The 22,075-nt window shown below is 38.9% G+C and overlaps 1 protein-coding gene across 2 annotated transcripts in view; it reads right to left on the bottom strand.

Moving 5' to 3' along the window:
* Positions 1–10,610: 10,610 nt before the first annotated feature.
* Positions 10,611–22,075, bottom strand: part of LOC103265050 (E3 ubiquitin-protein ligase TRIM4-like) — a 21,732-nt gene continuing 10,267 nt past the window's right edge. For both annotated transcript variants that reach the window (XM_021714844.1, XM_008062753.2), the window contains 3 exons: positions 17,036–17,058; positions 16,676–16,773; positions 10,611–14,244 (listed from right to left, as the gene is read on the bottom strand). In XM_021714844.1, the coding sequence (XP_021570519.1) occupies positions 13,658–14,244; positions 16,676–16,773; positions 17,036–17,058 (708 nt within the window). In that variant the 3' untranslated portion in view covers positions 10,611–13,657. The remainder of the gene's footprint in view (positions 14,245–16,675; positions 16,774–17,035; positions 17,059–22,075) is intronic.

Genomic DNA, 22,075 nt, shown 5'->3' with positions numbered 1-22,075 from the left:
GAGTGGAGTCTCACTCTGTCGCCCAGACTGGAGTGCAGTGGCTGCTCCCGGCCACCGCAGCCTCGACCTGCTGGGCTCAGGCGATCCTTCCGCCTCAGCCTTCCAAGTAGGTGGAACTACAGGTGTGCGCTACCAAGCCCGGCTAATTTTTTTTTTTTATTGTAGAGATGAGGTCTTGCCTGCCCAGGCGGGTCTCGAACTCACAGGCTCAGGCAATCCACTCACCTCAGCCTCCCAAAGGCGCAGGATTACAGGCTGATGTATATGCATATACATATATATATATATATATACACATATACACATGTTTTTGTTTTTGCCTATCAGTGAGGGTTTAACCAGAAAAACTGAACCACTAAGAGATTTCTACATATACATGTAATGAGTTTTGTTATGGAACTTTGGCCTTACACAATTACGGAAGCTGATGCTGGAACTTGAAGTTTATGGGGCAAGTATTCATCCAATTTATGGCGCTGTTTCTCCCATAGCTAGGATTCGTGGAGACAGAAATAAAGAGGTGGAAATAGGAATGAGTCCTCTCCGTATAATCTCGATAGCTATAATCCACTAGCAAAACTTTTGCTTCCTGTCCCTGTACTTTTAGAGGTCTTCGTTTCAAAGGGAGGAATTCTCTACCAGGTGACACATAAATCATTCCATTTACTAAGAGTTAAGATTGCTACCCTGCCACTTTGGGAGCCTCATAGCATTGAATTAACATGAAAAGAAGGTTACTCTACTGGCTGTAAACTGAGTTACTACTACTCCATGGGGATTCGGAGGAGCACATCTGGAATCAGGATATTTTCTAGGGTGATTCTTTGTATTCCCATGTTCTATGATGTAAGTCAATAGAAAACTACAAGCCAATTCAAACAAGACTGTTGGTTGGCCAGATCCTTCAGGAATAAATGTTTGGGTCACCTGACCAGACAAGGAACCATGATCAATTTTGGACAAAGGGAATATGGAATGGGTAGTGAAAGAAGGTGTTATAAATATCAGTTGTAATCATTTAAGCAGCTGCAGACACAAAAATGGTAATAGTCATGGGCATTTCTTCCCGTGTGTGTGTGTATATAGTATTTTTGCTTTCTTCCCCTCTGTCATGCCCTTATCTAATATAAGATGTGGTAATAATAGTTAACTTCATACCCCAGTATTTAAGTCATAAGGTGTGAAGGGGGGATGTATAAATCAGACAGGAGTAGCATGAGTTTCACTCAGAGACAAAAAGAAGATTTTGTATCATCTTACGAGGAAAAAATTGGTGTGTTTTACAGTCTCCTCTTGGAAAAAGGTTACATGTTTTTGGTTGTACATGGGATAGTTGTATCAGGTTAGATGTAAGAATAACTTTGGCATTGTCTTTGTTTGGAGATTAAGTATGGTTAAAGTGATGCAAATGGGTACCAAGTTGACACATAACAAAGCTACCATACTGAAAACAAACATATACTCTGGATACACATGGGAGACTTCAAGTTATGAAGCAGGCTAATAAAACTGGAATTATAACATCTTATCAGCAAAATTTCCCAATCTACTCTTTATCCAATTTTATATGGATCAAAATAAGAACTTCATCTCCATCGAAATGACTCAAAAAAGGCTTAATTAATCCCCCAAATATCCATTCTATGCTTTTTGTGTTTTTCCTCCTAAACATTTCCCTAGACCGTCACGCACTGCAGATTATCTACTTACTTTGTAAAGCAGAGAACTCAGAGCTAAATGCAGTGTTCAAAGTATAACTAGATCAGTAAGAAAGACGTCACATCTTCATCTCTTCCCCTACTACCCCAGCCTAGGGTCTCATCTTTCCGGCTGCCACCTCAACACAGTCATTTCACACTCAAATTCTTGCAGACGAAAAGCTCAACTTCCCCCATGCTCCTCCTGATCACACCAACCCTAATAAAGATATCCACACGCTTCCCTTTTACTCAAGTAATCATAAACTCCTCTTGCTCTCCTCATTAGTGACCATCTTTCTCTGTAAATCTCCATCATGGAAGTTTTTAATTATCTGATTCATGTCTCTCTTCCTCCCTTATTTGCAACCCTTGGGTGACAGTTTTCTCTGCCTTCTTAGGAAGCTTTCCTCATGGACTTGCCAAATATTACCCTCCAACTTAAGGAATAAGATGATAATGCCCGAGTTTCTAATAAAGGTTTCCTGGATACCTCAGCCCCAACATTATCTTGCCTGGAACTTCCTCTGCAGAGACTTGTGGGCAGACAAGTATAGACACGACATGAAGAGAGCAAGACAGGCCCACAATGACCCACAAGTTGGCTACTGATAATCAAAACAAGCCTTTTCTGAGGTGCTCATCAGACTTCTTTTTCTAAGCCTGGATATCTCAATTTATTGACGGAATGGCATAGAAGAAAGTGCCCTGACACAGTCATCATTGTTTGCACTAATTATTCTAGTGACAGAGAATCACCAAAAGCAACAGGACGTGCGTGGTCAGATTTTGAGCTCCATCAGCACACATCAGGACATATTAAGTAAATTAACTTTTTTAGCCTCTACTAGTTGGGTCTTTGAATATTGCATATAAATCTTCTGACTCCATATATATATTTGAGAACCAACCCTCCATCCCAATATGAGAGTGTGGACAATAGGAATTTCCATTAATGTTACTTTATTAAGAAAGTAAACCTAATACCAGCTTAATCATCAGTGAGTCAAAAGAAAACCTGTTTAAGTTTTCTGTTGTTTTGGATCACTGTTTACTTTACTTAATAACATGTAGGTTTGACTTATGCAGTCATAAGCCTTGCAGGAGTTTCCTGACTGCATAAATGTTTCCTCAAGAGTAACCACAGGGATTAGAATGAGGGCATAATTGGTCTGACATGAGTCAATCATGAAGGAAGAGGAGCATCATCTGTGGAAAATAAAACATCCCCCTAACCCAGAGGACCTGTGATGTTAGCCAAGGCAATTTAACCACACTAAATAGATGGCATCAGGGATTCCAACCCAAAGGACACATCTTGGATCCCTTCTGGAGACCATTACTCAAGATGCCAATTAGATTGTGCTGTAGCATTGAGACAAGCATCCCCAAAAGGCTTTACTTGGAGTTTGTTTGTAGGGGTCAGGAGAATGAGACATTTGGAGGAGTCTGAATCAAGATAACATGGGAATATTCTCTACAGGGGACAATTAACCATGAGGAAAAACAATTCCTAAAGTCCCTGGATTGCTTTTCATTCTGGATCTCACTAGTCCCTCTCTAGCCCCTTTCCATTCAACTCTTTTGAGAGGACAGTCTGAGAAATAACTAGCCTCCCTTGCCCACAGGCCATTTTTGAGGGCTTTCTGTGTGCCATATCATGGAAAGGAGTCCAAGAACAGAGGCAGGTAATTCTCACTCTAGTTGTTGATCATACTCCAATTTCATAGACTATCTTAATATGATATGTCAAGAGAGTTCAAATACAGAAGTTAAAAAGAAAAAGAAAATGGCCTATTTCTATAACTCTTCCTTCATAGGACTTACAGATACAACAAATGTATCAAATTGTTTGAATTTTGTATTAATAAACACTCTTCAAATGAAAGTGACATAAAACAAAACTTATACAATCTTAAGGGAGGGGTCTGATATCACTGCAAGGAATGGGGTGAAACTGATCACAGAATCAGCTAGATCCAGTAACTTTAATATCAGTGCTTTCTTTTTCCAGCTTGGCTTAAATTTCTGTGTTGATCTCATTTTCTCGGACATTGTTATGTGAAAGTTCACGACACTTCAGGAAACCCTAATGCAATACAATATTTTGAAATCCATTATTCCTCCACCCTCAAGTTAAAAAGGAAGAAATCTGTTCAACAGGGCTATCGCCTGGTGGTACTCCTTGAAACAATCATTGTGTCATTGCTGTATTAAACTGGGTCATAAGGAAAATCTCTTTAAAGAAGTGACACTTAAGCTAAGATCCCTAAATTGAGGTAAGTATTATCCAGGTAAGAGAAGGCAAAGAGAGCTCCAGATGAAAGCAAAGCCATGAAAAAACCATCTGTGAGCTTTAAGTTTTCTCAAAAACTAAAAAGAGAAGTATCCCATGACCAGCAATCCCTCTACTCGGTATTTCTCCAAAGAAAAGGAAATCGGTATATCAAGGGGATACCCACAACTCCATGCTTATGGCAGCACTATTCACAACAGACAAAATATGAAATCAAGCCAAGTACCCACCAATGGATGAATGGATTTCTGAAATGTGGTATATATGCACAGTGGAATAATATTCAGCCATAAGAAAGAATGAAATCTTGTCATTTGCAATGTGGATGAAAACGGAGGTCATTATGCTAAGTGACATAAGCCAAGCACAGAAAGACAAATATAGCATGTTTTCATTAATATGCAAGAACTTTAAAATAAAGTGGATCTCATGATGATATAATGTAGATTGATAGTTACCAGAGGTTGCAAATTGGATGGGGGGGGGATGAAGTGAAGTTGATTAATGGGACAAATATTCAGTTAGATAGAAGACATAAGACCTATAGTTAAACATAATGCATTGTACATTTCAAAGTAGTTAGAAGAGAATAATTTGAATGTTTGTAGCATAAAGAAAATATCAATATTTAAGATGATAGATATCACAATTACTAATTTGATCCTTACACATTTTATGAATGTATCAAATTGCCATGTGTAGCCTGAAAATATATCTATTATGTATCAATAAAAATAGAAGAAAAAGCAGAATATATTATATATCTTTCAGTTGTATATGGAGCATTGATCAAAACAGACCATATTCAGGCCCAAAATAAAAGGATCAGTAGAGTTCTCCCTCCCCTAAGCCCCTGGCAAACACCATTCTACTTTCGGCTTCTATCAATTTGACTATTTTAGATTTCTCATGTAAGTGGTATCATGTAGTATTCTTTCTTCCTTGTCCAGTATATTTCACTTAGCCCAAAGTCCTCCAGTTTCAGCCATGCTGCTGTAAATGGCAGGATTTCTTTTTAAGACTGAACAATAGTCCACGGCATATATATACAATTTCTTTATCCACTCATCCCATCAATGGGCATTTATCCTCTATATCTTGGCTACTGTAAACAATGCTGAAGTAAACATGAAAGTACAGATTATATCTGACAACCTGACTTCATTTCCTTTTGATACATATCCAGAGTGGTAGTTCTATTTTTAAGTTTTTGAAGAACCTCTCTACTATTTTCCAGATTGGCCACACCAATTTATATTCTCACAGTCTACAAGGGTTCATATTTCTCCACATCCTCATCAATTGCTATCATTTTTAAAAAATAATATCCATTCTAGTAGGTTTAAGTGATAACACATTGTGGTTTTAATATGCTTTTCTCTGATGACTATTGATGTTGAGCACCTTTTCACATATATTTTGGTCATTTGTATGTCTTCTTTGGAGAAATGTCCATTCGATTCTTTTGCTCATTTTTCAATAGGATTTTATTTTTTGCTCCTTTTAGGAATTGCTTATACATTTGGGATATTTGCCCTTTATCAAATATGGTTTGCAAATATTTTCTTCCATTCCATAGGTTGCCTTTCCATTGTGTTGTTTCTTTGCTGTTTATAAGCATTTTAGTTTGATGTAATCCCACTTGCCTGTTTTTTATTTTAATGCCTGCTTTTTATGTCATATCCATTAAATAATTGGAAAGGACAATGTTAAGAAGATTTTCCCTTACATTTTTCCCTAGGAGTTTTATGGTTTCAGGTCTTACATTTAAGTTTTAATCCATGTTGAGTTGATTTTTGCATTATGGCATAATATAAGGGTCCAATTTCACTCTTCTGCATATGGATATCCAGTTTTCCCAATACCATTTACTAAAGACCCTGTTTTGAAATCAGAAAGCATAATAGCTCCAGCTGTGTTCTGGCTCAAATTATTTTGGATATTTGGGGTCTTTTGTAGTTCTATGTGAGTCTTGGAATTTTTTTGTTTCTGTTAAAAAAAAAAAAATTCCACTAGGATTTTTATAGGTAGTGCATTGAACCTTTAGGTTGCTTTTGGCAATGTGAACAGTTTAACAATATTATACTTCCAATTCATAAACATGGAATGTCTTTCTATTTATTTGTGTTTGCTTTCATTTCATCAGTGTTTTATTGTTTTGAGTGTACAAGTCTTTCACTTCTCTGGTTTGGTTTATTTTTAGCTATTTTGGGATGCTATTATAAATGGGATTGTTTTCTTAATTTTCTGAAGCTTATTAATGTATAGAAATGCAATTGATTTTCTATTCTGATTTTGTAAGCTGCCACTTTGCTAAATTCGTGTATTAGTTTTAAGAGATTTTTGTTGTAGTCTTTAAGGTTTTCTACATATAAAATCAAAGAGAGATAGCTTGACTTTTTCCCTTACCAGTTTGGAGGCATTTTATTTTTGTTTTGATCCAATGGTTGTTCAAGAGTTTAATTTTACCTGTGAATCGTCCCATTTCCATCTGTTACTGATTCCTGTTTTGATTTCATTGTAGCAGAAAAGTTACTTGGAATAATTTCAATCTTCTTAAATTTGTTAAGACTTGTTTTATGACCTGACATATGATCTCTCGTGGAGAATGTTCCATGAACACTTGAGAAGAATTTGCATTCTGCTGTTTGGGGGTGGAATGTTCTGCATACATCTGTTAGGTCCATTGGCCTACTGCTGTGTTCAATTTGCTGTTTCATTATTCATTTTTATCTGGAAGATCTACTCATTATTGAAAGAGGAGTACTGAAGTCTACTGATATTGCACTGCTACTGATTTCTCCCTTCTAACCTGTCAACATTTGCTTTATATGTTTAGGTGCTCTCATTTGGGGTATGTATATATTTATAATTATCATATGTTCCCATTGAATTAATCCTTTTATTACTATGTAATGACATTCTTTGGCTTTTGTGGTTGTTTTTTACTTAAAGTCTATCTTCTCTTACATAAGTATAGCTACCTCTGCTCTCTTTTGAATATCATTTGCATGGAATATCTTTTTCCAACCCTTCACTCTCAGCCTATGCTTGTTCTTAATGCCAAGTCTCTTGCAGACAGCATACAGTTGGATCTTATTTTCTTTAATCCATTCAGCCACTCTGTCTTTTGATCAGTGAGTTTAATCCATTTACATTTAAAGCAAATTATTGCTAGATAAGGGCTTAATCTTGCCATTTTGTGACCTGTTTTCTGTCAGTCTTGTAGTTATTTTTCTCCTCTCTTGATTTGGGTGTGTGGGTTTTGATTAATTTTTTGTAGTGATATACTTTATTTTCTCTTTGCAACTACTATAGATTTTTTTTCCTTGTGGTTACAGTGAGGCTTGCATAAAACTTCTTATAGTTGTAACAGTCTATTTTAAACTGATAATAACTTCAACGACATACATTCAAAGACATCCACATACAAAGACTCTATGCTTTTACTTCCCCCCAATACACACAGTTATTGATGCCATGATTTACTTCTTTTTTACATTATATATCTATTAGCAAATGTTTATGTTATAGTTATTCTTTATACTTTTGTCTTTTAACTTTTATACCAAGTTAAAGGACAAAATTTTGGTGTAAAATTGTTTTATAACAAACAATCCTGAAAATATCATTTTCTGATGGGAATGCAAAGAAACAAGTTGCATTCATTGCTGCTGAGAATGCAAAGCAGTACAACTACTTTGGAAGACAGTTTGGCAATTTCTCATAAAGTTAAACAGACTTAATATATACACTCTTACATATGCACCCAAGTGAGTTGAAATTATGTGATGTATTGAAAAGATATGTTCACAAAGAAAATGTTACACAATTGTTTATATCAGCTGTATTCATAGTTGCCCCAAACTGAAAGCAACCAAAACATCCTTCCACAGATGAATGGATTAGCAAACTGTAGTGCATTCAGACAATAAAATACTATTTACCAGTAGTAAAAAGTGAGCTATTGATTCACACAACATGGATGAATCTTAAATGCATTTTTTTAAGTAAAAGAAGTCAAGCACAAAGGATACATACTGTTTAATTCCATTTAAAGGACGATTTGGAAAAGCCAAAACTACAGTGATGGAAAAGTGTATACGGGTTAGAAGAGCATACGGATAACTACAAAGGGGAAACACAAGGTAATGTTAGGGTGATGGAACTGTTCTATATGGTACTAGAGTGGTTAATGCATAATTCTATGCATTTGTCAAAATCCATAGAACTGTATGCCAAAAAGAATGTACTGTAATATTTACATAAAAATTACATTTTTTAAAAACAGGATATTGGAAGAATTCCAGGAAGAAATACAAGCTATGAGAAAGAATCCAACCATATTACAACTATATTACATAGCCTCCTCAAAGATGATGAGGTGGTAGGGAAAGGAACTGAAGTAACTTTGGCAGTATTTTGATGGGAAAAAATAAGGTTAAAGGCAAAAAGAATCGTATATAAACACTGTACTGTACTCTAGTTGATAAATCCCTTGCTGGATACAGATTAACAATTCTGAACTTGCTTTCATGTATGCTGGGATTATGAATGGATTATAGATGGTGAAAACTAGGTTTCTTACTATCAGAAAACAAAACCACAAATAAGGAGGGAAGGCTAGAATGAATCTTGTGGGACCGGATTACAGTTAGAGACATCAGTATTAATTTGTTTAGCTGAATATATATAGAAATAATTACAGAAATGTGTATGTACCTGGATTAGTACATGCATGTGTATCCTATCTTTGTCCACTGAGAGACGAATGATACCCAGTTGCAATGAGCATACCAAGTGCCCAGATCTTGGTTTCTAAATACCATCCTGCAATAAAAGTGACAAAGGACGGGGGACCTCAAAGTTGGGATCTAGCCAAAGAGATCTAGAGGGTTCTTGGCTGTGCACGGGAAAAAATTCAGGGCAAGCTGACAAAGCAAAGCAAAAGTAAGTTTACTGAAAGGAAGAACAGAAAGGCCACTCTATAAACTGAGCAACCTCCATACATCGCTGAGGTTACAGTTGGAAAACGAAAGCAAAGGTACAGAAATGACAACAGGTTACTCCATAGCCTTGGCCAATCTATCGAACAGCAGCAGCCATATAACGCTGGGGTTTTATTTTTATAGCTAACCCTTGCTTACATGCTAATCAAGAAATGGAATATTCACGAGTTTCCTGAAAAAGAGATGGAGAGTTCTAAGAACTGAGGTTCCAGCCAGTTTGCTACTATAAATGGACAGGGTTGGAACTGTCATGGTGCTGGAGGGTCTGTCATCTAGTATGCTCATGTTTTATAATGAGCAGCAAGGCTGCAATAGCAACAAATTAGTTGCCATCTTGGTTCTAGCTGGCTTTAACTGGTTCTGAACCACATCCTGGTTTCTCTCTCTGGGGTCTCAGACAGTAACCTATGGTCTCAGTTCCTTGAGATATTAGCTTTGCTGTTTATCCTATGAAACTACTCTCAGTACAACTGCTATCTCAAAAGTAAACAGGGCTTTTTGGAGAAATGGTGAATTCTAGGATTGGGACAATGAAAATAAAAGATAAGCCTGGGGCAAGCTTTAGTGCCAGAAAATAAGGAAGTGTTCAAAACAGAAGGATGGAAACATGTTAAAGGAACACAAGAGTCAACCCGAAAGAGTTCCTAATGGCCAAAGCTGGAATACTTTGAGCAATATAATGTGATAATGAATTACAACCTAAAGGATAAAACAAATTTCCATGAGCCCATTCTGATATAAATGACTGAATAAACAAATGGGAGAGGTCTCTCACACTGAAACATTACAAATAATGTCCATAAGTCCTCTTCTCCCTCCCTCTTCAGCCCCCTTGAGCATAAGCTAGATTTAGTGACTGGCTTTCAAAGCACAAATGTGGAAAAGGAAAAATGGAAACCTTACAATAGAGAAAGCTGGAAAGTGTTACCTTACCCAAGTGGTGGAGATTAACATCACCAGTGAAAAGCCTCGCCCTCCAAAAGGGACATCCATGTGCTCCCAGACACCCATACATCCTAGGCCCCAGGACGGCAGCCCAGCCAAGAACTGGCATGCAGTCCTGCTCTGGGATCCACCTGGTCGGCACTTCCAGCCTCCCTTTCTAAGAACCCAAGAGGTCTCCAGAGTCCACGGTGCGCTAAGACCTATTTCCACCTGCCTTTCTGGAGCCAGGCCAGATTAACGGATTCCTCTGCCTCCCCGTTTCCTCTCTCTTCCCTCTTCCCCACCAGTCAGAGAACAGGGGAAGATGGACGCTCAAGCTCTGCCAGACCGAGCCTGGAGCACAGGGCTCAGGGCAGGCAGCCCATGAGGACACCACTGACTTCGGAGAACCAAGGGGCATGAGCCTGGATCTCAAGCCACTGGAAACAAGGGGTTGAAATCTGAGATGGTTGAGAGGGCCCAAAAAAGTATAAAATAGTGTCTTCTGGGAAGCCTTCATTGCTGTTTCCAGAGCAAAAGTTCCTGTGGTAAAATAAGTTTGCAAAATGCTGCATAATAAATACTCCTCCTAATGAGTCAAATTATACATTAACATAGTAAAGGTTCAGATAAATACCTTGATAATATTGAAAACTGTGTTAACAGAAAAGCCAAACTCTGTAAAACATTTTAAAGAGATTTATTCTAAACCAATATGAGTGACAACAGCCCTGGGAGAAAAAAACCCAAACCCAAGAAGCCTTGAGTAAGTGGTCCTGAGGCAGCCAGGTCACAACTGTTCCATACATTTTAGGGAAGTAGAAGTTACAGGCAAAGTCATATAACAATATATGAAGACTATACATTGGCTTGACCCCAAAACACAGGATACCTTGAAGCAGAGACATTTACAGACTATAGGTGAGTTCAGAGATTCTTTAATTTGTAATTGGTTTAATAAGTAAAGCTTTATCTAAAAATCTGGAGTCAGCAGAAAGGAATGTTTAAGATGAGGAAGTCTGTTAACCAATACACTGGGTCAGAGTGACCTATAGGGGTGTGACTTAAGCCTTGTCTGGCATGGCCTTAGGTCCTGTTTACAATTTGGCATTTCATTGTCACAGAGTCCGTTTTGTTAGTCATGGCCTCTTTATTTAACATGAATGCTGGTCAGTTGTGTCTAAATCCCAAAAGGGAGGGGGTATATCTAAGCTTTAACCTGTAGTGGCAAGGAACTCAGTTTCTCAGGTTTCTCTGGAGTCCCCTTGGCCCAGAGAGAATCTGTTCAGTCGTCTGTGGGCCTTAGGATTTTATCTTTAGTTTACAACTGACAGTTTATTCTCAATCCTGTTTGTACATCAAAAAGCATAGTAAGTTTGTAGGCTTGTTGGGTTTTTTTGTTTGGTTTTTTTTTGCTTTTTAAAAAAATACAACTAGGTCCCATCCCATACCTAATGAGACCAGAGGGGACAATATCAAGACTCAAAAACCCAAAGAATAAAGTAAGATGAGTAAGGAAAAAAAATTGTTCTCAGTTGAAGATGCAGGTACTTTGCAAGGGAGTATAAAGGGGACTCAGGAAGGCTTCAGAGGAAAAGATTTGGGACTGTTTCCACCAAAAATGCGAAGGGAAGTCGAGGAATAAAAAGTAAGAGTTTATTACGTGGTTCAAAGAGACCACCTGAAGTCAGAGAGCAAGAATTTACAGTAGAATCAATCAATCGTTAAACAGCCCAGAAGGAAGCGTGGAGGAAAGGTACTGATAATTCCAAAGGACTAGAAACTAGTAAGACAGGTGCTGGAGAAGTCCTGATGGGTACGTATTATTCATTTCCTAGAGCTGTCACAACAAATGTTTTCATGTGACTTAAAACATTAAAATGTATTGTCCATCCTCAGTTTTGAAGGCTAGAAGCCAGAAATCAAGGTGTTGGTGCGGCCATGCTCCCTTCCAAGTTTCTAGGAAAGGATTCTCCCTGGCCTTTACCAGCTTCTGGTAACCCCAGATGTTCCTTGGTTTGTAGCAGCATCACTCCAATCTCTGCCTCTGTCTCCCACAGCCACCTTCCCTGTTTTCATCTGCCATTTTCGTGTGTGTGTGTGTGTGTGTGTGTGTGTGTGTGTGTGTGTGTGTGTGTGTGTGTACATGTATAGATTCTTCCCTCTTCTTATAAGGCTACCATTCATACTGGAATAGGGCCCACTCAAATGATCTCTTCTTAACTTGATTACATCTGCAAAGATCCTATTTCCAAATACAGTCACATTCACAGGTAGGACTTCAATATGTCTTTTTGGGAAACACAATTCAACCCATAACATCAAGTATCATGGGAAGCTGAGAACTCAGGAGAACTTACTGAATGCTGGAGCTGCTCAAGCTGAATAGGAAGATAAGTCAGGATGGGCTGAGACATAGGAAGTGTTAGGGAAGGTACTGGAAGTTTTATGAGAATCTTCATTAAGTGACTGCCAGAAAGTCTTTATTGAAAGTCTAGAAGAAAATACATCAAAATGTTAGTAGTGGTGGGATTATGGATAACTTTAATTTATACTTTTTGTATATTCCAAATTTTCTACACTAAGTACACATGACTTTTACAGCCAGAGAGAAACAATCACTATTTTAAAAATAACTATCCAGTAATTATCACAGTCCTCTGAATACATACAATCTACAGCTGAAGGGAACATACGCAGGATTAAAGCATATATTAATAACAAAATAACAACCTGAAACAAAGATGAGGCCACCCACACTTAGCATTTCATAAATGCTTTCAAATAAAAATAGAGTAGAAAAGAATGTGGGCTTTCACTTTAGACAAATCTGGATTTTAATCCCAACACTCCCATTTGCCAGCTACACAATACTAAGCTACACAGTTCAGTTTTCTCCTTTTAATAATAAGATTTTAATTTCCATTTCACTGAGCTGTGGAAAGTCATGTGCAATAGCATTATATGAACAGGCTATGTAAATACTTAACCGTTTCTCAATATCCTCATGACATTAATAACCCTGTACAAGTGATATATGAACTTGACACATGTACAGCACAGTAAACAGTTGAGGGCAGAGACATGGTCTGGAAGAAGGGAAGAGCAGTGTAGGCACAGCGAGGGGAAACTTCCTCAATTTTCTGAGCCAGAAAAGCAGGAGAATCAGTGCTTGCAGGAAATAAGAGAAAAAAATTCTATGCTTTTCTCAAATTTCACAAAACTGAGATACTGTAAGATGTTTCACACTGAGATACTGTAGGATGTTCACACTTTGGTATCAGAGTATGTCAGGCTACAAGTAACCAAATGCAATTAAAATTGTTTTATACAATAAGGGAGTATCTCATATAATAAGCTTAAAATTAGGAAATTTCAAAAGTTTAACGATTGCATCAAAGACTGTTTCTTCTACCTTTCCACTGTTCCTGTGTTCTCCTTGGTTCCAGTACAGCTGCTAACATCAAAAGTGGGGCTATGTCTTTCCAAAAATCTTATTTAAAAGCTACAAAAATATTCCCCAGAAGCACCTTTGAAAATTTCCTGTCCCGTTTCTATTGGTCAAAATTGCCCCCATGGAACTGCCTCTTCTGAAGCACATGAAAGGTGAACAAAAAACAGTTCAATCAGGGAGACCCAGGACAGAGACCCATGAAGTGAAAGAAGAGGACCAGGGGATGTATGGTCCTGAGCTGGCATTCAGGGAAGGGATTCTGAGCAGAAGAATAGCCTCATTTCTTATCAGTCACTGGTAAGATGACTAAAGATGCTAATGGACTCAACCAAAAGAACGGGCGGACGCGTGAGACCAAAGAAAAAGAAAAAGTATGTAAGTGTACTCCATCCACTACACTGTAGAAGGAGACATTACCTGCCCCATGATCTAGGTAAACTCCCACCCGCTGAAGAGCTGGCTCTTGCTTGGTAGGAATTCCAGAGAGGCTTGTTAGGGGCCGATAGCCACCTGAACTGCAATAAATAGCCCAGATTCCCACATTGGGGGACATTCTTGACCTATCAGTAATCCCCATGACATCCTCCCGACACACCCCCATGGCAATCTCCAGGCCATCTCTAGTCTCAACCTCCCAATAATGTTTCCCTGAAGTAAAAACGTTTTTTCCCAGAACGCAGGGTAAGTATTGAAATTTCTCTGCAAACTGTGTGCTTGTCTGAGAATTTCTCCATCCAGCAAAGTAGTTCCATGCTGTAGAAAATACTGGCCAAGTACTGGCTGATGCTGCATTTTTCACACATCTTCCTTCCTGAGAGAAGACAAGTTTGGGATGAGCTGTGTCTTCAGCTAGGCTTACAGCCACTGCAGAGAAAATAAGAGCTGAGATAAACAATGCAACAGTTTTTCACCAGCCCTCTTCCAGAAATGTCCCTTTCCCAGCTTCAGTTTCACCGTGCTCCTCCTAACAAGCAGTTAAGAGATGAGACTCCTCACTGCCTCCCAACTGATTTTCAACGGAGCCTGGCAGGCCATAGTATGGCCTTTAGTAACCTGAAAGTATCATTTCTCTTCTTTAAGAGACAAAGCCCTAAATGAGGAGCTCATTATTTCATGACCCAGGCTTTCTCAATTAGCATAAAATTTGGAGAGATACTAACAAATTCTGACTTACTGAATCAAAACTGTAACCAGCCAGGCACAGTGGCTCATGCCTGTAATCCCAGCACTTTGGGAGGCCAAGACAGGCAGACTGCTCGCGCCCAGAAGTTCAAGACCAGACTGAGCAACATAGCAAAACCCTTCTCTACCAAAAAAAAAATGTTAACTTAAACATTTTTTTTAAAAAGCCAGGCATGATGATGTATGCCTGTAGTACCAGCTACTTGGGATGCTGAGGTGGATACACCTCCTGAGCCCAGGAGGTCAAGGCTGCCATGAGGCATGATTATTGTGATAATGTATTGCACTCCAGCCTGGGTGACAGAGCGAGACCCCACCTTAAAAAAAATTAAAAAAAAAAAAAAAACTGGTGCTCTTTTCATTTCTTAAATTCTTTTTTTCTCTGTGTGTTTAACTTTGCAGTTTCCACTGCTCTGTCTTTAAGTTCACTCATTGCTTCTTTTGTAATGTCTAATCAACTATTAATCCTAACCAGTGCATTCTTTACCTTAGTCACCATAATATTCATCTCTAAAAGCTTGATCTGGATCTTTTTTTGTACCTTTCATGTCTCTTTACAGAATACAGTTATATAATGTTTTAGTGTCCTTTTATGCTTATTTTAACATCTAAGTCAATTCTAGGTGAGTTTCAATTGATTATTCGCCTCCTCACTGGTCACTGCTTTCCTATCTTTCTGCAGGCTTGATAATACAGTATTTGGTTAGATGCCAGGCATTGTGAATTTACATTGTTGGGTGCTCTTTTTTTTCATTCTTCAATTTTCTTGAGATTTGTCCTGGGATGCAGTTAAGTTACCTAGAAACAGCCTGATCCTTTTGGGTCTTGCTTTCATGATTTATAAGGTAGGTGTGAAGCTGTACTCAGTCAAGGGCTAAATATTCTCTTCTAATGATGCAAGGTTTTCCTGAGTAAGCTACCCACTGCCCCATGTCTGGCAGATAGGAACAAGCACTGTTCTTGCTAATCACTTTAGAAGCTTCTTTCTTTAGCCTAGAGTAGTTTTTTACAAGCCATGCAGATCAGAACTCTGCTGAATTCTCAGGAAGTTCCTCTGTAAATGGTCAGGATTCACCCTCTGTAAGGCTCGCCCCTCTCCAATACACAGTTCAGTACTCTGTGAATTCTCACTGCTTTGTCTCTGGGGACTCTCAGCTCCATTCCTCAACTCAGTGAGGAATGGCTCTACCTCAGTTTCTCCACCCTGAAATGGCCTGGAAATTCCCTCAAGGCTGTAGGCCAGGGCGTGGAGCTCACCTCGTTGGTTTCACATTTGTTAGGAATCACTGTCCTTCATTGATGCTCAGTGCTTTGAAAACTATTATTTTGTGTATTGGGAATGTTCTGGTTTTTGTTTTTGTTTTTAGCTGTTGCAGACAAGAGAGTAAATCAAGTCCCTATGACTCTAGTTTGGCTGGACACGGACATCCACCACGTGGTTCTTCATCAGGGATGAGCACAGGAGAACGGCCTGCACAGCTTTCACAACACACGCGGGCCTTGGTGACTGCCTGGAGATCCAGTGAGCTTGTTCTCAGTCTTTCCTACATGCCTCTTCTCAGCTTCAGCCCCATCTTCCCCAAAACACACCTTATGGTTTAACTACACTGGATACCCTCCCCTCCGTTTTTTCCACACCTTCGCTCATGCTGCTGCCTCTGCTTGGAAGAGTACAACCCCATTTTCCACTTGACAAACTCCTCCTAAGCCTTCAAATCTCAGAACTGTCACCTCTGCTGTGAGAACCTTCCCACCTCAGCCTCAACAGAGCTCTTCCTTTGTACTACTGTCACATTTTATTCCTACCACTGACAAGCATTACCTCCTACTGTATTATGGTATGGGATATGTGTTTGTCTCTCCAATTTGCTTATGAACTCTTAGAAAGAAGAGAACAGGTCTCTTTCCTTTTGTATCACTGATACCTTGTAATACACAGTGTGTGTTAAGAAAATGTTTCTTGGATGAAGCACATCCCCATTAATTATCACCATTTTTCCTGACAGTCCTATTAGCTGCATGCTCTGCTTCCTCTTTCCTTTCCAGACTTCTCTGCTTATTCTCTGACTTGGAAGATTTCTAGGGAGCCCCAAGTCCTGGAAATTTTGCTCACCTTGGAATCGCTTCAACATTTCTTTCATCAGTGGAATCTGGCATGGTGTCTTCACCCTTAGAACTTCAGGGGAATAGTTCAGATCCTGGGTATCACTCCTAAGAAAGGACAGAAAGGTCTTCTTAGGAGACAACAAGGGCAGCCAACACTCCCAACTTCTAATCACAGGTTCCCAGGGCAAAGGTCAGATCACTTTTGCTCCCATTCCTCCTCGCAAAAGTCAACAGTAGAACTTTTCTTCCCCAGACGCCCTCAGCACGTGCTGGACTGATCTATGGAGCCGAGGCGTTGTTTCCCCTCTGTTCAATCTGTATCTTTATGACTCCATTCCGGTCCCCATAAGAAAGCAGGCGCCCATACCTGGTCAACACATCTTTTGGATTCTGTGAAAAGAAGAAAAAAATAATTTAAGAACCTTCTCCTCGAGAGCTGATACATAACTTTGTAAGCAGTAATTTTCTGTCAGTTGCTTCTGCTAATGTCACATACAATTTCCTGCTGCCAAAGCCAATGCTTTGACACTATCTAGTCCTCTTTTTTCATGTGACCCCTCTGCACTGACAGTGTTGACCAATCCCCTTCTCGAACCCCTGCTCTTTCTTCTTTGGCACTATCTCATCGTCCTTCTCCTACAGTCACAGAGCCAACTTCTCTGCCCGCCCTTTGGCAGTATTCCAGCAGCTCTCGCTTTGACCTTCTGCTCTTCTCCTTCCACTAGTTTTACAAGCCTACTTTTAATTTATAATCACAAGGGATACTTTTATAATGTCAGGCTCCAGAGAGTTTTTTATGCAGGTAAATTTTACTACACTTTAGGGAACTGAAAAATTCCTATCCTAAGTTGTGACAGAAAAAGGAAAAACAGAAATTTTCCCCAAATGATTTTAAGGGACTAATATAATATAACTTTGTTCCTTAAGGCATTAAAGGAAATATATATATAAAAACATTATAGACTCATTCACTTAAAAACACAGAAGCAAAAATTCTAAGGAAAATATTAGCTAACCAATACCAACGGTGTTTTTAAAAAATACAGTTCCTCCCAAAAACCTTTAACCAAGTCTAATCATAAGAAAAACATTAGCCAAATTCCAAGAGAGGGGCATCCGACATAATACCTGACCAGCACTCCTCAAAACTGTCAAACTCATCAAAAACAAGAAAATTCTGAGAAACAGTCACAGCCTAGAAAGAGATGACAACTAAATGTAATGTGGTGTCCTAGATAGGATTTTGGAAAAGAAAAAGAACATTAGGTAAAAACTAATGAAATGCAAATAAACCATGAATTTTTTTTTGGGGGGGGGAGTGTGCCCCAGTGACAGACCTTTATCTAAACCATGAACTTTAATTAATAATGTATTATTGGTTCACTACTTCTTACAAATGAACCACACTAACGTAAAATGTTATTAGGGGAAGCTGGGTGAGGGGGCATGTGGGAATCTTCTCGATATTTTTGTAAATCTAAATCGTTCTTTTTAAAAAACTGGCTAATTGGCCGGGCTCAGTGGCTCAGCCTATAATCCCGCGCCTTTGGGAGGCTGAGGTGAGTGGATTGCCTGAGCCCGCGGGTTCGAGACTCGCCTGAGCAGCGAGACCTCATCTCTACAATAAATCAAAAAATCAGCCAGGCGTGGTAGCACATGCCTGTAATTCCGGCTACTTGGAAGGCTGAGGTGGAAGGATCGCCGGAGCCCAGTAGGCGAGGCTGCGTTGGCCGGGAGTGGCCACTGCACTCCAGTATAGGCGACTGAGTGAGACTCCAACTCAAAAATAAAAATAAAAAATAAAAAACTGGCTAATTACCATATGGAAAGTGCTCAATCTCACCAGTAATCAGGAAATGTCATGTACCTTTAGGAGCAGAAAAGAAGTGCTGATTAAGCAAGGGTATGAGATAACATTTATGTACCTTTTAGGATGGCTAAAATTAAAGACCCGACAATTCTAAGAAAAGGTGAGGATATAGAGCAAATGGAACTCTAACACATGGCTATGATAGTGTAAACTGGTACAACCACTTTGGAAAATGGTTTGGAATCAGCTACGAAAGCTGAACACACGTGCCCTGTGTCCATGAATTGCTCACAGGTATATATCCAATAGAAATGTGTATAAATCTGCACCAAAAATATATGTGTTCAGGCATAATCATAACAGTTTTTATAACACTAAAAACTGTAAATAACCCATATTTCCCTCAAAAGTAAAACGAGGCCAGGTACAGTGGCTCAAGCCTATAATTCCAGCACTTTGGGAGGCAGAGGTGAGAGGATTGCCTGAGCAACATGGCGAGATCTAATCTCTACAATAAATCAAAAAATTAGCCGGGCATGGTAGCACATACCTGTGGTTCCAGCTACCTGGAAGGCTGAGGCAGAAAGACTGCCTGTGCCCAGCAGGTTGAGGCTATGATGGCTGTGAGCAGTGTGCCACTGCACTCCAGCCTGGGTGACAGACTGAGACTCCCACACAAAAGAAAAAAGTAAAACGAATAATATGATTTGGTATAGTAATACAATGGAATACAGTACTACAACAGGGTTTCTCAACCTCAGCACTATGACATTTTAAGCTAGGTAAGTCTTTGCTGGGAACTAGGGGTAGGTATACTCTGTGCATTATAGGATGTTTAGAGCACCCCGTACACACTAGATGCCAGCAGTAATCACCCCCAAGTTGTGACAGCCACAGTATCTCTACATTGCCCTCTGGGGCAATCAACATGGTTGAAAACTACTGATGTGTAGTGATGAAAACAGTTATCTACCGCTACCTACGATAAGGATTCATCTCACAAGCAAAACATTGAGCAAAAGAAGACAAACATAAATGTGTGCATACCGAAAGACTCCTATTCAAATACAGGCAAGACAAAACAATACTGTAGGAAGTCTGGAGGGAGGCTACCTTTGAGAATAAGAGAAGTGGTATTGACTGGGGACATCTGGAGACCTCTAGGATTGTACTCATGTTCCATTTCTTGACTTGGGTGGTGATTACATTAGTGGCTCACTTGGTAATCTATCAAGCTTGTAATTAACACATTATTCTCTATGGAAGTTATACTTAAAAGACTTTTAATATTTATTATGACAATAAAAATAATACTTGTCCAAATCTATGGAACACAAGTTAGAGTAATATTTAAAGGTAAAAGTATAACTTAAGTATATATACCAGCAAACAAAATGGTAAATATAAATAAGCTAAGTATTACAACTCAGGAAGTTGAGTAAAGATACCAGACACAGCAGTTCACATCTATAATCTCAGCTACTCAAAAGGTTTACCTGAGCCTAGGATTACGAGTCCAGCCTGGGAAACATAGTGAGACACTATCTCAGATAAATCAATAAAAAGAAGTTGAAGAAAGAGCTACAGAGCAAACCCAAAAACCAATTTAAAATGATAATAATAAAGAGCAGATATTAATGATTTCTCTGCAGTATTACTTACAATTGTTATAGTATTAGAGGCAATCTGGGTATCCATCACTGGAAGAGAGAACTGGTAATGTGTGGAGGATATACACATGGACTAAATATATATGGCAAAAGGGATGAATCTTAAAAGCAGAGTGCCCGTAGCAAAAGCAAGAAACAGAATGCAACAAGAACTCAATAACTGCATAAATTAAAAATAGATAAACCTAAGCAACACTACATATTTTACAAAAGAACTGTGCTAATAAAAAGAAAAAAGTTAAGCACAATAAAATGTTTTATATTTTTTGTTTCTAAGAAGAACAGAAGTGGGTTATGGGGTGAAAGTGAAGGAATAAATGATAAGGTGGATGGATGGGTGGACATATCAGTAAAATAAGTTCTCTCTGGTTCTCAGATTCTATTACCATTTGTTTAATAATTTCCGTAACCTTGCATTTATGTTTGTTGATATTTTTTAAGCATTCTGCTGGTACATATGTATCTTATAGGCTTCGGTTTCTAATTAGATGTTAAAACTGTATTTTAAATATTGTGTTTCAATGTCTTATTTCAAAGATTATGTTATGGTACATATTTGCATATGTACTTTGAACTTCACTGCTCAAGCATGTTGCAAAGGTTTTAAACAATTCTTGGAAATCATTACATTTAGATATCATATAACACCCAACTAGCAATTTCTTGTTGATAACTGGTGAGTGGGTGAATCCGTGATTCTCTCTTCCTTAAGAATAGAAAAGAGGCCGGGCTCAGGGGCTCAACTGTAATCCCAGCACTTTAGGAGGCCAAGGCAAGTGGATTGCCTGAGCCCACAGGTTCAAGACCAGCCCGGGCCACTTGGCAAGACAACATCTCTAAAATAAATTTTAAAAATTATCTGGATGTGGTAGCGCGCACCTTGGAAGACTGAGGCAGAAGGATCGCCAGAGCCCAGCAGGTCGACACTGGAGTGCGTGAGTGTGCCATTGTATTCTAGCCTAGGCAACATTATGAGATTCCAACTCAAGAAACAGAAAAGAATGCTGTCTCCTCATGAGAAAAAAAAGTAATGGTAGATTAAAGGTATTCATGAGAACACATTTCAAAGATTCTTCCATCTTCAGTCACATTATATGGAGGAAAGAGAGGTTCCAAGGGATCTGAGACCCAAGGTGAATTATTTCATACAAAATACACACACACAAAGAAAAGACAATAACAAACATAGGACTCTCTCCACAAACTGAAAGAAGTTATAAGGGTATTTTACTACAGGGAATGTAAAGGTAAAGATTAACTCAAAAAAAAAGACTTTGATCAAAGAAACTGGCCTAAAGATCCAAATTTAAGTGCTGAGTTCGAATTATAATCTTTTAAAGGGTGTTAGAGCTAGATATTAGAAATTACTTGAACGTACTGATCAAAGTCTGGGGATATGGACAGTTTTATCAGGCGATAATTGTGATAATTAAAAATTAACAAGAAAGATAAATTTCTCTCAATTGTTGATACAATTATGTATTTTTGGCTTTAATGCTTGCTTTGTTTTAATATTTAATACAGAAATATAAATGTACAAATAAGATAAATGAAAAGGTTTTGGATGTGCTTCAGATTCTAGATAAACTATTAGACCAGAGCTGGGGGGGAAGTATGTTCTGTGCATGGCAGCATGTTTAGAGCACTCTGTACATACTTTTCAATGGACAGCCGTTAACTACCAACAAAGAGAGGAAACTCTTCTTTTTTTTGGAGTTGGAGTTGGAGTCTCACTCTGTCGCCCAGACTGGAGTGCAGTGGCCGCTCCTGGCCACTGTAGCCTCGTCCTGCTGGGCTCCAGCGATCCTTCCGCCTCAGCCTTTCGAGTAGCTGGAACTACAGGCATGCGCTACCACGCCTGGCTAATTTTTGATTTATTGTAGAGATGAGGTCTCGCCAAGTTGCCCAGGTGGGTCTCGAACCCGCG

The sequence above is a fragment of the Carlito syrichta genome, unplaced genomic scaffold (assembly GCF_000164805.1).
Source record: "Carlito syrichta isolate Samal-C Ts95f unplaced genomic scaffold, Tarsius_syrichta-2.0.1 Scaffold305824, whole genome shotgun sequence".
In the NCBI taxonomy this organism is placed as follows: domain Eukaryota; kingdom Metazoa; phylum Chordata; class Mammalia; order Primates; family Tarsiidae; genus Carlito; species Carlito syrichta.
The sequence above is the reverse complement of the archived record's forward strand: the minus strand, read 5'-3'. Positions and strand labels throughout refer to the sequence as shown.